The sequence below is a fragment of the Perca fluviatilis genome, chromosome 20 (assembly GCF_010015445.1).
Source record: "Perca fluviatilis chromosome 20, GENO_Pfluv_1.0, whole genome shotgun sequence".
NCBI lineage: Eukaryota > Metazoa > Chordata > Actinopteri > Perciformes > Percidae > Perca > Perca fluviatilis.
In genome coordinates, this window is record NC_053131.1 from 11,336,620 (window position 1) to 11,349,166 (window position 12,547).

The window sequence follows — 12,547 nt, forward strand, 5'->3', positions numbered from 1 at the left end:
TAAGTAGAAAGAAATCACAGAGTTAACCTCTGTCAAGGTTACATAATCTTCCACTTTATTTATTTATTTATTTTTTTAGAAAAGAAAAACAATTTTAGACATATTTAAACAGCATATGAATCTGATTGATGTGGCCATGATTTTTGGAGGATGAATAATCCTCTCTGGGACCACTGAGTTATGGCCATTTAAATGTAGCCTCATCTATAGTGGGAGTAGGATGATAGCCTTACAAAAACTAGATGCTGCTAGCTGAATGTTTTGTACAATGCTCTATGCTAATGATACTGATCCTGAGGATCAGCTTGGGACATCTCTACTTGTTAGTAGGATTGATTCATTGTTGGTTTTGCTGGGTCATCATGTATATTGTTAACATAGCACATGTAAAAAATTATCCAATAATGTTCCAGGTTTCAAAGGCTTCAGTCATATACTAAAGCCCTCTGCATCCTTTTATCTGTCTTTCTCCCTTTCAGAAAGGATAAACGAATACACAAGAAATAGGGCTGCATGATATGAGGAAAATATGCAATATGCGATAATGTTGTTGAATATCGCGATAGCGATATTACTCACGATACATAAACAGATATTAAAATGCACTCAGTTCTGCATTTCTGCTGCTTTCAGTATTCTTCTACAATACAACAAACTGCTTGTTGAAATTTAAAACAAATACAAAAATTGAATATAAAAGGCACCACTAAAAAATACTGAAAGTTACATTCAACTAACACAAAAAAATCTGCTTTGTGTCTATTGTGATATGTTGCAGCCTTCTGCAATGTGTATATTGCACCAGTTGAAATTGCATTGACAATCAAAAAACAATATATTGTGCAGCCCTAACAAGAAAGACTCTTTTATTTAAAGATTATAGCATCATGACATGTCTGCTGCACCTGCCTAGGCTACTGGTAAATCTAGATTTACAAACATATTCTTTTCAGATTCACAGATTGATTGTCACCTTTTCTCGCACCTTTGCTGCCATCTTCCCCCCTCTTGACACCTTCTTCCTGTTGTGTCATAAACGCTTTTCTGCTTTATTTATTTACCATCGTCTTTTTTCTAAGGCCTACTCATAAGATTTTGGGAAACTGGGAGTTTTATTTCTTGTTGTTGTTGGTTTGACACTGCTAAGTATTGGTTCCTTGTAACATTGGCAACCTGTTAATTGTGAGTCGTTGTTGTTGGTGTTGCACATATTATAATCTTCTCTGGGTATGGGCAAAGAATGTCAGCTAATAATGTAAGATTTTTAAGAAGTTAGAAGTTAAAAAGAAAATATACCTACCTCAGAAACAATAGTCCTGTGGCTTTTATCAAACACCGTTACAAGGAAGAAATTCTCTGACAGGTCTGTAACTAGTTAGATAACCTTTCTGTCGTGATTTTCTGAGAAAGGGGGGGGGGGTGCGGACCTTCCCCCACTGCTAAAAGAAAATCCTAAAGGACACACTGTATAAAATGTCAGAAAATAGTGAAAAATGACCATCACAAACCTAAAGTCCATGGTGACATTGATGTCATTGTGCAACAGTGAACCTTGCTGTGCATTTAACTTTTAACTTCATTTAATAACTTCACTTTGTTGTGTGATTTCTCCAGCTTTGCTGCTTTACAGGATGCTGTGCAGGACTATCAGCAACTAGAAGTGAGTTACTGACATTCACATCGTGGCATTTAATTTTTTTCTGACTGTGGCCGATGTAACACAGGTGCAGTGGGATGCCTTTCTGCAGCGTTTGGATGATGAGTTACAACTGAGCGCTAAAATACTGGATGGGAACCATCAGTCAAAAATATACTTCACCAGATACATCTCTCATTGATGCCAAAACAGGTTTTTACGCATTTATAAGTCATCAAACTAAACCTAGTGCTAGTTAAAAATGACATTATATCTGCCAAAACATCTGTGTTGGTGTGTCCTATTTTGCACTTAAATATTTTACTGTTTCTGTGTGTCTTGCAGAACAGTGAGATTGGAGAAATATCTTGGGAAAGGTAAAAAGACCCTGCTGGTGTTAATCCGTCAGTTCTCCTGTCTACTCGGCCGTCTCCACCTTAAAGATCTGGAGAAGAATCAGGTAAACACCAAACACTGGAGAGATAATGTTTACTCCGTTATTTAGTTTTTTTCAACTCCACAATATCTTATTTTATATATAAATATATATATATATATATATATATATATATATATATATTATTTTAAGAATGAAGTTAATAAATGCACAGCAAGGTTTACTGTTGCACAATCAGGGGTCTTTCAGCAGATGTTTTCTACGTCAGGGTGTCAGTTACACCAGGTTTGGTGACCTCAGTGAGTCAGCATCCTCTCTAGTTCTTTTGGCATTGTGTTTTAGTTGTAGCTCTTACTGATTGTTTTTTCTCCAGAGGTCCTCTGCATCCTTTTTCCTCTTTACAGGCAAACTGTAAAATTAGAAAAAATAGAAGTAAACAACTCATCTCTGCCTGTCTAAAAGTGGAAAGCGGAAGTTGTGCTGCTATGAAGCTGCATTTACTTTTTTATTTTAATAGACATTGTATTTTATAGGTTGTTCAACTACTGTGTACAGCCCATAACCTTCTGTACAAATCTGCACCAGCTTCAATCAGACCCAGCAGTGACTGTTTTTGCTTTATGCGTATTTTCTGCCTGATGAATTCCTGGAGAAAGCCTGTGTGAGACAAAGCAAATGAAGTTAATGTCTGAAAGTCTGTTTGGGTTCCTTCTTTACGTCTAATGATTGACAGGCCTCCTGCTTACCCCCACTCATGGTACGACCATAAATCGCCTGCCAACTGCAGAACACGCTATCTGCATGTCTATTTTTATGTGCACTTGTCTGGCCCCTCAAAATGCTGCCTAGCTTCCCTGCTCTCCTTCTCGGTAAGGTCCAGCAGCGCTTTTCTATTTTCAACAAAAGGTGTGAGAGCTTTCACTGCAGTCGGGTCTGCTCTATCAGCCATTTTCTTTGTTTTGTAATAGTTTCATAAGATATGCAGCTTCTTATCTTTTCAGTGCACCGGAGTGAACAGTCTCTACCTTCTCTCGAAGTCCACTTTGGGGAAAGGGGGAAACAAAAGATTTTCAGTTTGAGCCCATTTTAAAGGGACACTCCACTGATTCTACACATGAATATCAGTTTACTAGACATACTGTAAGTACTACTGCTTGTGAGAATGGTTCTATACTACAGTATCTTCTGTGGTTCTGGAAGGAGCTTTGTCAGGTCTGAGAAAATTACTCAGTTGACAACAGACACAATTATTTTAGTTTGAAAGAACCAGATAGGGAGGGTCTAACAAGAAGAAGCTATTGGTTGTATTATAATTTAGGATCCAGTCTTTTTAGAGAAAAAACATCAGTTGCCTGTAAGTCTCCCAACTTTTTAGAAATGCAATACTAAATTGCTAGACGCCCCCAAATGTCTTCTAGCTTGTTTTAGCAAATTGTGAAAATGCAGTTTTCACTTATGTTGTGGGTAAAATAACTACAACTAAAAGCTTTAACCTCATCCAGAATTGCGAATAAAGGTGCAAAGTAGGAGGAGGAGCACCTGGTTCTGGAAGTCGTCTGTATTCTTAAAATGCTATTCCCAATGTTATTATAATATATAACATAGAAACACAGTACGAATCTTGTTTTGTCCATCAGCTTGTAACGGGGGATGGCTCTAAATACTACAATACCCATAAGCCTTGGCCGCTGTTTCTATGGAGAAGTCAGTCAGATGCACAGATTTCAAAATTCTTCGTTGTTGCAGTTTTGAACAAAACACAGCGTAGTGTCTGAATTATTCCAAAATTGAACATATTTATAAAGACATATATATATATATATATTTTTTTTTTAAACACTTTATTTGTACATTTCCAGTTATAACATGAAACAATCATATTCTCTATCTTACAAATAATCATAGAAAAACAATCCCACCACCCTCTTGAGAGAAAGACAAAGACAGACCAAACCTAAAATCAACCTGACAGACTTGTCACAGACATAAAGATATTTTTTTAGGGCTTTTTCTTTTATTTAGAACAGCTGAAGAGAGACAGGAAATGAGAGAGATAGAGGGGGTGACATGCAGCAATGGACCTTGGTTTGGATTCAAATCCGGGTAGCTGGCAAGGACTGAGCCTTGTGGGGCGCGCGCTCTAGCAGGTGAGTTAGAGGCCGCACTTGAACAGACTTTTAAGCTCTGATTGGATGTCTCTTGCTGAAATGCACCTTGAGAGCAGGCGTGGGCCGATATACGATTCTGACGGTATGATAACCTTCAGCAAAAATATCACGGTATTGCGGTATCTCAATTACAGCTTTAAAATGTATTATTTTTGAAATGTCTGTGTAAAATTTGTTTTTTATTTTTAAACACACTGCACACTGGCAGGGACAGGGATTTCTAAACTATACGTTCTGTCCTTCAAGACAAAAAAACTGTTCATACCTTAGGAATGGTATGACAGAAAATGTTAGTAGATTTTGAAACTAGGGCTGCAGCTATCGATTCTTTTTGTAATCGATTAATCAAGCACTTTATCGATCGATTAATTGGATAATTTTTTTTTGCGTTTTTAAACAACCCAAACTAGGGAAAAAAGCAACATTTGTATTGCCTACATTGCTTACAATATCATCTCTCAAAAAACTAAACATATTAAGTGCATTTAAGTGCCATATTACATTGTTTTTAAAGATTTTTTTTTTCAAATGATATCAACCTCAAACTAACTTAACTTTCTATTAGGTCGTTGATCAGCTGTTTCTCCGTAGAGAGAGAGAGAGAGAGAGAGAGAGAGAGAGAGAGAGATGCGCAACAATCAGCTGTTTTTCCGAAGGGATAGTCAACGCGTCAGCTCTTTAGATCAGATCGTGGTCACCACTATATATTTTCTTGTCTTTGATTTTGGTAGTTGTTGTGTTTGGTGTAGTTTCATCGTCCATACGACTCTGTGATTTACTTTTGTCGGGTCCTCTTCGTGGAATGGATGATTAAGTTAAACTCCATGTTTCTGTTGAGATGCTAAAGCACTGACGTCGTGCTATTATCGTGGTAATTTAGTTTTAATTTTGATAACGTTCGATCTCATTTCAACTCACTTTGGAAACTTTGGACTATCGTTTTCTCCAGCCTGTCTCTTCTCTTAGCCCTTCGCTATTTACGCTCTGGCATGTGTCTCCAGCAGCAGACTGAGCTGCGTCTGTGCGACAGTAATAATGCTCCGTGCGGAAACACCGTCCGTCAGCGATACAACGTTGGTAACATTGATTTAACGAAGCTTCAAGGCTGTCATTTTGCATCGAGGATTTTTTGTAATCGAATTATTCGAGTTATTCGAGGAATCGTTTCAGCCCTATTTGAAACTGTGAATTTTTCAAACCGCGGTATACCTTGAAACCGATAACCGGCCCATACCTGCTTGGGAGTCATAGTTAACTTATTATATTGTCTGTATGTACATAGTCTTGTACCTTTTTGACTTTTTTTATCAAAGAAACAGATATTTTATAACACCGTTGGTAATATTTTGTATTGATGATCAATCAGGACAAGCGTTTTCTAAGCAGTGTTAGAAAATGCACACTGCTGAGTTGTAGTTGGCCTGTTGCAGCTACTAAAATTTTTTATTTTTATTTTTTATCTTGACATATCGGGATCAGACACTGAACACAAAGCCAGCATTTTACTTTTTATTGCTATGAAGCTCACATGAGGCAGATTTTCCACATTAGTTTCAGCATTAATCAACTGACTCCATTTCCAAATCTTTCTGTTCTTGGCATCCATCCTCCTCGACTTCCTGTAGGTGTTTGCCATTGCTCTCCTCTATGTGGTTCTCTTCTGGCTCCTGGACACCCTCAGAGAGTCCTTGTGATTGGCTAACTACTTTTTCTGTGGCTATAACATGAGAGATTGTGAAAGAGCTGGTAATCTCCTTCAGGCGGCTCTGCTCAGCCTTCAGCTTAGCCAGCTCCTTGGTCAGGGGAGTTTCGGCTGTCGGTGTCCCGGCGGGGGCAGCAGCGGCAGGAGCTGCAGTATCCTGTGCAGGGTCATCCTCTTTAGGGGTCTCCAGCTCCTCAGAGCCCTTCTTCTCTGTTGGTTTAGTAGGGTTGATGTCTGGTTGACTTCCAGCTCCCTGCGCCTTCTCGTAAAGACTCTTCCTCTCCTCTTGCAAAGCCCTGCACAGATTCTCAAGCTTCTGGTTCTTGGTCATGATGAGCTCAAACTCCTTTTCCTTGATTGCTTTCTGTAAAGGATTAAAATGCATGAATAGTATTTTTTTAAAGCGAGGGCACCTTTGTCTTTGTCTTTGTCTAGTAAAAATACACCAACAACCAAACCCTTGTATTGGGCTATAAATGACAGAGGAAAATATGTTTCTTACATCTGCCACCATGTCAAGGAGACTCTTGTTGCAGCCATCAAAGCGAGTCTTCCATGACTGGCACTCTTTATCCATCTTTTTCATTTTCTTGGCCATCTACATCACACAAAAAAATCACGTTACCCAGTACACAGTCAAAGCCACTTCTAAAAATAACTGTCACAATAGAGTGTAGGAATATACAGTCTGTCAGATTTAGTGTTAGTGTAAATCCCATGGGATTGTTTTCTCTTATTCCTGTTTTTAATCATGTTTTTATTCCCAGATAAACAACGTAATCTAACCAATATCCTGAAACTGACTTCAAAGATTCTTTGCAAGCGTTCTTACTTTGTCCATGTCCTGTTTGAAGCCAGTGTAGACACTGTTACTCTGAGATACGGTGCCCTGGAATTCATCAAACTTTTTGGAGTACATATCAAGCTGAGGAGAAAAAGTGAGAAATACATTATACAGTATGTGCATCTAGAGAAGTAGAAAAACAATAAATGTTGCTCATGATGCCCTGTCACTGTACCTGGATCTTCATATCTTTTTCTTGCTCCTTCATGACCTTCACTTTTATTTTATACTCTGCCGCCTGTTTTAGCAGCTGTGGAATTTAATAAAATGGTCCATGAAAATGAGCATTAGGGGATTAGAATTGCCAAAGTGTTATTAAAAATGCTTCGACACTCGACAAATCTGATACACAAAAACATACAAGCTCTTTTTCCAGCTTGTGCTTCTCCTCCGTCTCATTCAGTATCACGTTGGCCTGCTTGAGTTTGGTTTCCAGCAGCTTTTCTTTCAGGTCTCTGTGTTTGAAGACCTTTTCCAGGTTCTGGAAGACAGTTAGGTGAATTTATGAGAGAAAGCTGTTTCATTTCTTGCTCAGGGAGTCTTTGGCTGCATAAAACTGAAATACTGTAACTAATAAATGCAAGACCTGGGTTTAATGTGCAAATAATTTATGTGCTTGAAACTGGCACGGAGGCCCAGATGTGTGAGGTCTTAGATCAGTGCAGTTCAGGTACTGTCAGGTAGGTTTGCATGTAGATCAAACTTTTTGTGCCTCTGTATTGAACCCAGGTGTGCTCAGTAAGTGGCAGGATCCATACCGCCTCTCGCTGGTCGTATTGTGTAATGAGCCCCTTGAGTTTCTCTGCCAGAGCGCTGTTCTCCTGGCACAGCTTGGTGTTGCGGCCGCTGTGTTCCTCGATTTGGGCCTGAATATCACTAAGCGTCCCCTGGAAATGGGTGGTGATCTCTTTCCTCTTCAGGTCGTCCTCTCTGCACCTCTGCAGGGTCTCTTCCTGCATTTCAGGCATGGATATTTAAGCTCAAAACAACCTTGTATGATACATTTGCAATTTGCACAGTGATACAGAGCTAGGCATCTTTAGCTTGTCCTCTGATTTTATTTTATTTCTGTGACGTCCTGTTGTGGTCTTTAACCCCCCAATGTAGCACAAGTAGACTTTATATTTTACAACTACTGTTTTCTGTCAGATCATTTATAGGTCTCGACATTTCCAACCGCACTTAAAGGCAGCTTCACATCACGGAGAAAGAGAGAAAGAAAAGAGAACAGTGAGACAGATCGACTGTGCTTTGTTGTTAGGCAAATATTCAGCTGTCACACAAACTCCTGGGCAGTTCAGAGCTTGTGTTTCGTTTTTTAAAACTTTCTTTGGGCAGCTATTTAGGCAGTGATGCTTCCTGTTTCCTGTACGGGACTCTCACACCGCCTCAAAACACACTGACAAGTCTGATCGGCGGTTACGTGATTGGCCACAGCAGCGTGACGTAGGGTTGCGTTTCTCAAAAAGTTGAGTTGGTCTCAACTTTTCGCCGCAGGCCCGCTGTGTATTTTTTTGCGTGTACATTTGGTGTTTAGTTATTCTTACACAATACTTGAAAAGAATGACGGTAGCTGAAGTACCTTTAAGGTCTTGTTGTGCCTCTGCAGCTCTCGGCAGAGCCCCTCCAGTTTACTGCGAGCCAGCACGGCCCGGCTGTGCTCGCTCTGCAGCTGGTCCTTTTCCTTCATCACCTGGAGCAACTTCTTCTGCAGAACCTTAAGCTGCTTCTGGTCGCTCCTATGCTCCTCCAACTGCAGAAATACACCGAAACGTCCAGACACATGCCCACAAGGGAAAAGATACCACTTGTATATGTTCTCTTTCCAGTTTTCTATATTCATCCTCTTACCAGCTCAGCATGCTTCTTGATGATGGCTTCCAGTTTCTGTTCTGGAGTGTTGAGTTTGTTCAAACTTTGCATCAACAGCATGGCTTCCTTCCCTGAACAGCCACAGATAATTTCACACAAATTAAACCTCGTCAGTCACAAGCCAAGTTTAAGCTTAATTAATTTTGATTACCTCAGAGCATGAGGATTATAACACAATGATATGTACATCTAAAGTTATTCGTCAATAGAACTTATTTTGGTATAGGGATTATGAGAAATCTATCGCCAACTATAAAAAGCATGTGGATATACAACTTTATACCTGCTCATCTGTTGCAGATGGATGCACTTACACGCATTACAGCTCTGCTTACACACCTATCAGTTTCAGTGCAACTTGGACTTTTGCTGACTGAGCTGAATGAAACCCACCTCGGCTAAAAATCAATAAAACATTTTTGAGAAAAAACAAGACACCTAGGTTTTTGAGCATCTTCTTCTCCAGTTTCTGGTCCTTGCGGGTGTCGGCCTCTTTGACGGCTGTGACCTCCTCTGTGTCCTCTGGCTCAGCGGGAATCTGCTCAGCCTGGTAGGTGCTAATGATGTCCTCCAGCTGCTGGGCCAGGTCCTCTGTCAGGTCAATGTGCTGACCCTCGGCTGGCAACGCCTCGGGACCCGTGGGTGCAGGACAAGCCTCCATTTTTCTGCGCAAGAACTGAGAGGGAAACAGTTGGTTTCGGTAATGAACCTGAGGAAGAAGTGATATTTATCTCATCCTGACATTGTTATCCAAGTCTGACTTTTCTGAATAACGTCACTTAGCTCCACCGGGAATCATCCTGCCTGATTTTTTTCGATTAATTTCATCGATTTATATGACCAAGTCCGACCAACCACTGTCTATCAAATGTTGTCTTCATTAATGCTTTTTGATGGCTAATTTTGAATAATACTTAACTCAATCAACTTCTGTTTAACTGAAAGAATATCTACTCATTTCAGGCTGTATGAAAAAGCTTTGCAATAGGCCTTTTTCACAGTGGACATTTTTGCCATGTTTACACTTGGTTTTAAAATGCATCCATGGCCGATTGGATCACAAATGGACAGCGCTAAAATACAAGTGTAAACGACCACAACAAGCATTGTGATCCTATCACTCGAACCACTTGCCCAGGTGGTCTGGGACACATTTGACTGCATATCTTTTATAGTGTAACAGAAAAATACATCACTAATGCAGGATGTGGTGGTTGTTTTGGTGTCGCCAACACTCTATAACTTGCCCAATTTTACGATGAGTTTGACCACTGTTTTGCCCTATGGAAGGAGATGTGTTGGATTCTGCTGATAGCCATATTAGCAGCTGTACCGGTTAAACTGCTAATGTGCGATGTGTTTCTACTATCCACTTGTGTTTGGATCACCGAAACACATTTTAAAACCAAGCGTAAACAGGGTCTTTGATTTCTCATAGCAGCAAAAGCACCGGTGTTAGATGACTCTGTTCTATTTAAGTGGCCCAGTAAGCCATGCCAGTGAGCCAGCATGGACAATACCAGGGCCCTGAAACCCTGAATCATTCATTTTTATTATTTACACCTGTGCTTTTTCTAATGTAACCGTGAAGTAGACCTAAAAAGCTAAACTGATAGTCAGCTGGGTCGAGTTTACAGATTAGGGCTGCAGCGATTAGGCGTTTAATCAATTAGACAAAAGACAATTAATTGGCAACTTTTTTGATGATGATAATTGTTGAATTTTTTTTCAAGCAGTAATTCAAAGTATTTGCTTGTTCCAGCTTCTCAAATGTGAGGCTTTACTAGGGGTGGGACGAGACACCCAGCTCACGAGACAAGACACGAGATTGGGTTCACAAGATCGAGACGAGACGAGATTTTAACACTATTCTACAGAAAAGACTGGAAAAATAGTCCTTTATCCAATCGAAAGTCACAAAATGAAAAACCAGCACTGAATGGTTTTGCCACAAACTCAAATGACTGTTTTTTTTCCTGTATAACTAACGTTACACTGTTACTTATTTCATATGTACAGTGGCGTGAGAGTCTCTTCACTCAGCGTTTTCGTGGCAGTAGTTGAGACCAAATGTTTTGTACTTTAATTTGTCATTGTACAGTAGACAGAGAGAAATAAAGCTTATTTTACCATTGTGTCACACTGATTAAGTTCTAAAGCACAAATAAATTACCATCAAACACTCAACAGATAATTTTTGTGAAGACAGATCCCCTTTTTTCCTCCTCTGCATTTTATTAATTGCAGGGGTAAACAAGGAAGTTGCTTACTCTAGTATCGATTTATGACTGTTATAGGACGAAGGGAGAACATTTATCTTTGTTTAATACCATTAAAAGTAAAGTTAGGGTTTGCTGTCCGCTTCCCGACTCATTTTAACAGAGAAAGAGAGTGGTCTGCGAGATACAGCGCCACAGTGAACTGCACGCTGCGGACGGAAGAGAGAGAGCAGTGGTACTCTCTAACACTGGGTTTTACAAGTAGCTTTTTTCTTCCGCTATCGGTCTGCAAAAGTAAACTCGGGGTCAACTTTGGAGAACAATTTGGAGAGCATTTGAAGATATCACATTAGACTGTGGAGATTTATAATGGGTATATTCTGAAATTTTTTTAGACCAAATGATTAATCAACATAGTACTAATAGTGTTCCATAATGAAATCCATAATAAAAAAAAAGATTAATCACTATCTCCCTCAGCAGGTACCACCATGGTGCCTTTTAGCAAGGCACAAAGAAACAGCTGTATATTATGTGCTGAAGGAGCTCAGTGAGAAACATTAGATGCTTGTTTTTTAAATAATTTCACCTACTACGGACATACAGTATTTTCTTTGTCTTGACAGCATATCATCTTTAATATCAGAGCAGGCAAAACAATGTTGTCTTTTTTGGCTCTGCGAGTTTCAACTTCAGTCAATTAAAGAGATTGCAAAGCGTATTATTGTACAACAGTGATTGTGCCTGTCTTATGTTGTTAAGGTTCACAGCCAGAGCCTGTTTACGTGCATAAAATTAGTGCAGCCTTCACACTGCTTTCACAAGCAGAGCACATAGCACCTGTCCCGGACCCCACAGGCTATTTTTAGGAACTTCTTTATATGGGCAAGTTATTTATTTATTTCCAATCCACTCTTATTGATGTCAATGTCAGTGGCTGTGTGTACAAAAGCTGCCAATTCCCAACTCTGAAAAACATCGGTATTACATAAGTGACCTCATCTATATTCAATATAGATATCTATAGGAGGCAGATATCCAAATGAAAATTCAGTGACTGTAAGAGAAACAGTCCAAAGAAACAATAGTCAGATAATTTAAACAAATATTAAGTAGAAATATTTTTTTGCTCAAACAAAATGAATCTCTTTCCATTCTGTTAACAAATGACACAGGCAAGCCTCAACTGAGTCTCACTCCTTCTCAGTTTCAACAAAGCTTCAGATAGCCATCAAATTCAAACAAATAGTTATTAGTACCTTTTAAGAATAGGAAGAGCACAGAAGCACAGAATTTAAGGTTATTTTGTATGCAGTGTAAGTGTAAATGTCCCTAAAGAAGCAGCGTAACGAGCAAACAGGGTCTTACCAGGACAGAGTGGGGAAAGGAAGAGTGTCGAGGGGCTTGGGACAGGCTGCCACCACAGATACAACAGCTGTGATAAGACCACCTCAAAATAAACCAGAGGAGCACATGCAGCTCATTCTGAGCACAGAGGGAGGACAGAGGTACTGTTTCTATCCAGGACACCTCATAGCGCTCTTCTGATTTTAATCTAAGCAAGAACCCACACACAGTAGCTGTGTGTATGTATGCAATCAAAATGCCTTTTCAGCAGCCATTTTATGCCTCTGCTGCTTTAAATCATTGCAGTACTGATTTTATTTTAAGCTAGGATGCTGTTAACAGCCACATAATTATTCTAACAA

General features: G+C 39.6%; 1 protein-coding gene and 1 long non-coding RNA gene across 4 annotated transcripts in view; one reads left to right on the top strand and one right to left on the bottom strand.

Moving 5' to 3' along the window:
• LOC120549871 overlaps positions 1-12,547 on the top strand; it is a 41,208-nt gene that overhangs the window by 11,026 nt on the left and 17,635 nt on the right. For both annotated transcript variants that reach the window (XR_005637450.1, XR_005637449.1), the window contains exons 2-3: positions 1,725-1,849; positions 1,982-2,096. This is a non-coding gene — a long non-coding RNA (uncharacterized LOC120549871). The remainder of the gene's footprint in view (positions 1-1,724; positions 1,850-1,981; positions 2,097-12,547) is intronic.
• txlnbb (taxilin beta b) lies at positions 5,697-12,362 on the bottom strand. Of its 2 annotated transcripts, XM_039787048.1 has the most exons (10): positions 12,207-12,362; positions 9,058-9,295; positions 8,599-8,690; positions 8,330-8,500; positions 7,506-7,700; positions 7,109-7,228; positions 6,923-6,997; positions 6,736-6,828; positions 6,406-6,501; positions 5,761-6,267 (listed from the first exon to the last, which is right to left on the bottom strand). In XM_039787048.1, the coding sequence occupies exons 2-10, from the start codon at positions 9,278-9,280 to the stop codon at positions 5,761-5,763; spliced, it is 1,572 nt and encodes a 523-aa protein (XP_039642982.1). In that variant the 5' UTR covers positions 9,281-9,295; positions 12,207-12,362. The 2 variants fall into 2 exon arrangements, with proteins under 2 accessions (XP_039642983.1, XP_039642982.1); XM_039787049.1 differs by lacking the exon at positions 12,207-12,362 and having other exon boundaries at positions 5,697-6,267; positions 9,058-9,280.

Excerpts from the sequence above, each read along its gene's own strand:
- txlnbb (XM_039787049.1), bottom strand. The coding sequence starts at position 9,280 with ATGGAGGCTTGTCCTGCACCCACGGGTCCCGAGGCGTTGCCAGCCGAG. Across the intron at positions 7,701-8,329 it reads GGCACAACAAGACCTTAAAG|GAAGAGACCCTGCAGAGGTG; the intron begins GTACTTCAGCTA and ends CCTGAAATGCAG. Across the intron at positions 7,229-7,505 it reads AATACGACCAGCGAGAGGCG|AACCTGGAAAAGGTCTTCAA; the intron begins GTATGGATCCTG and ends ACTGTCTTCCAG.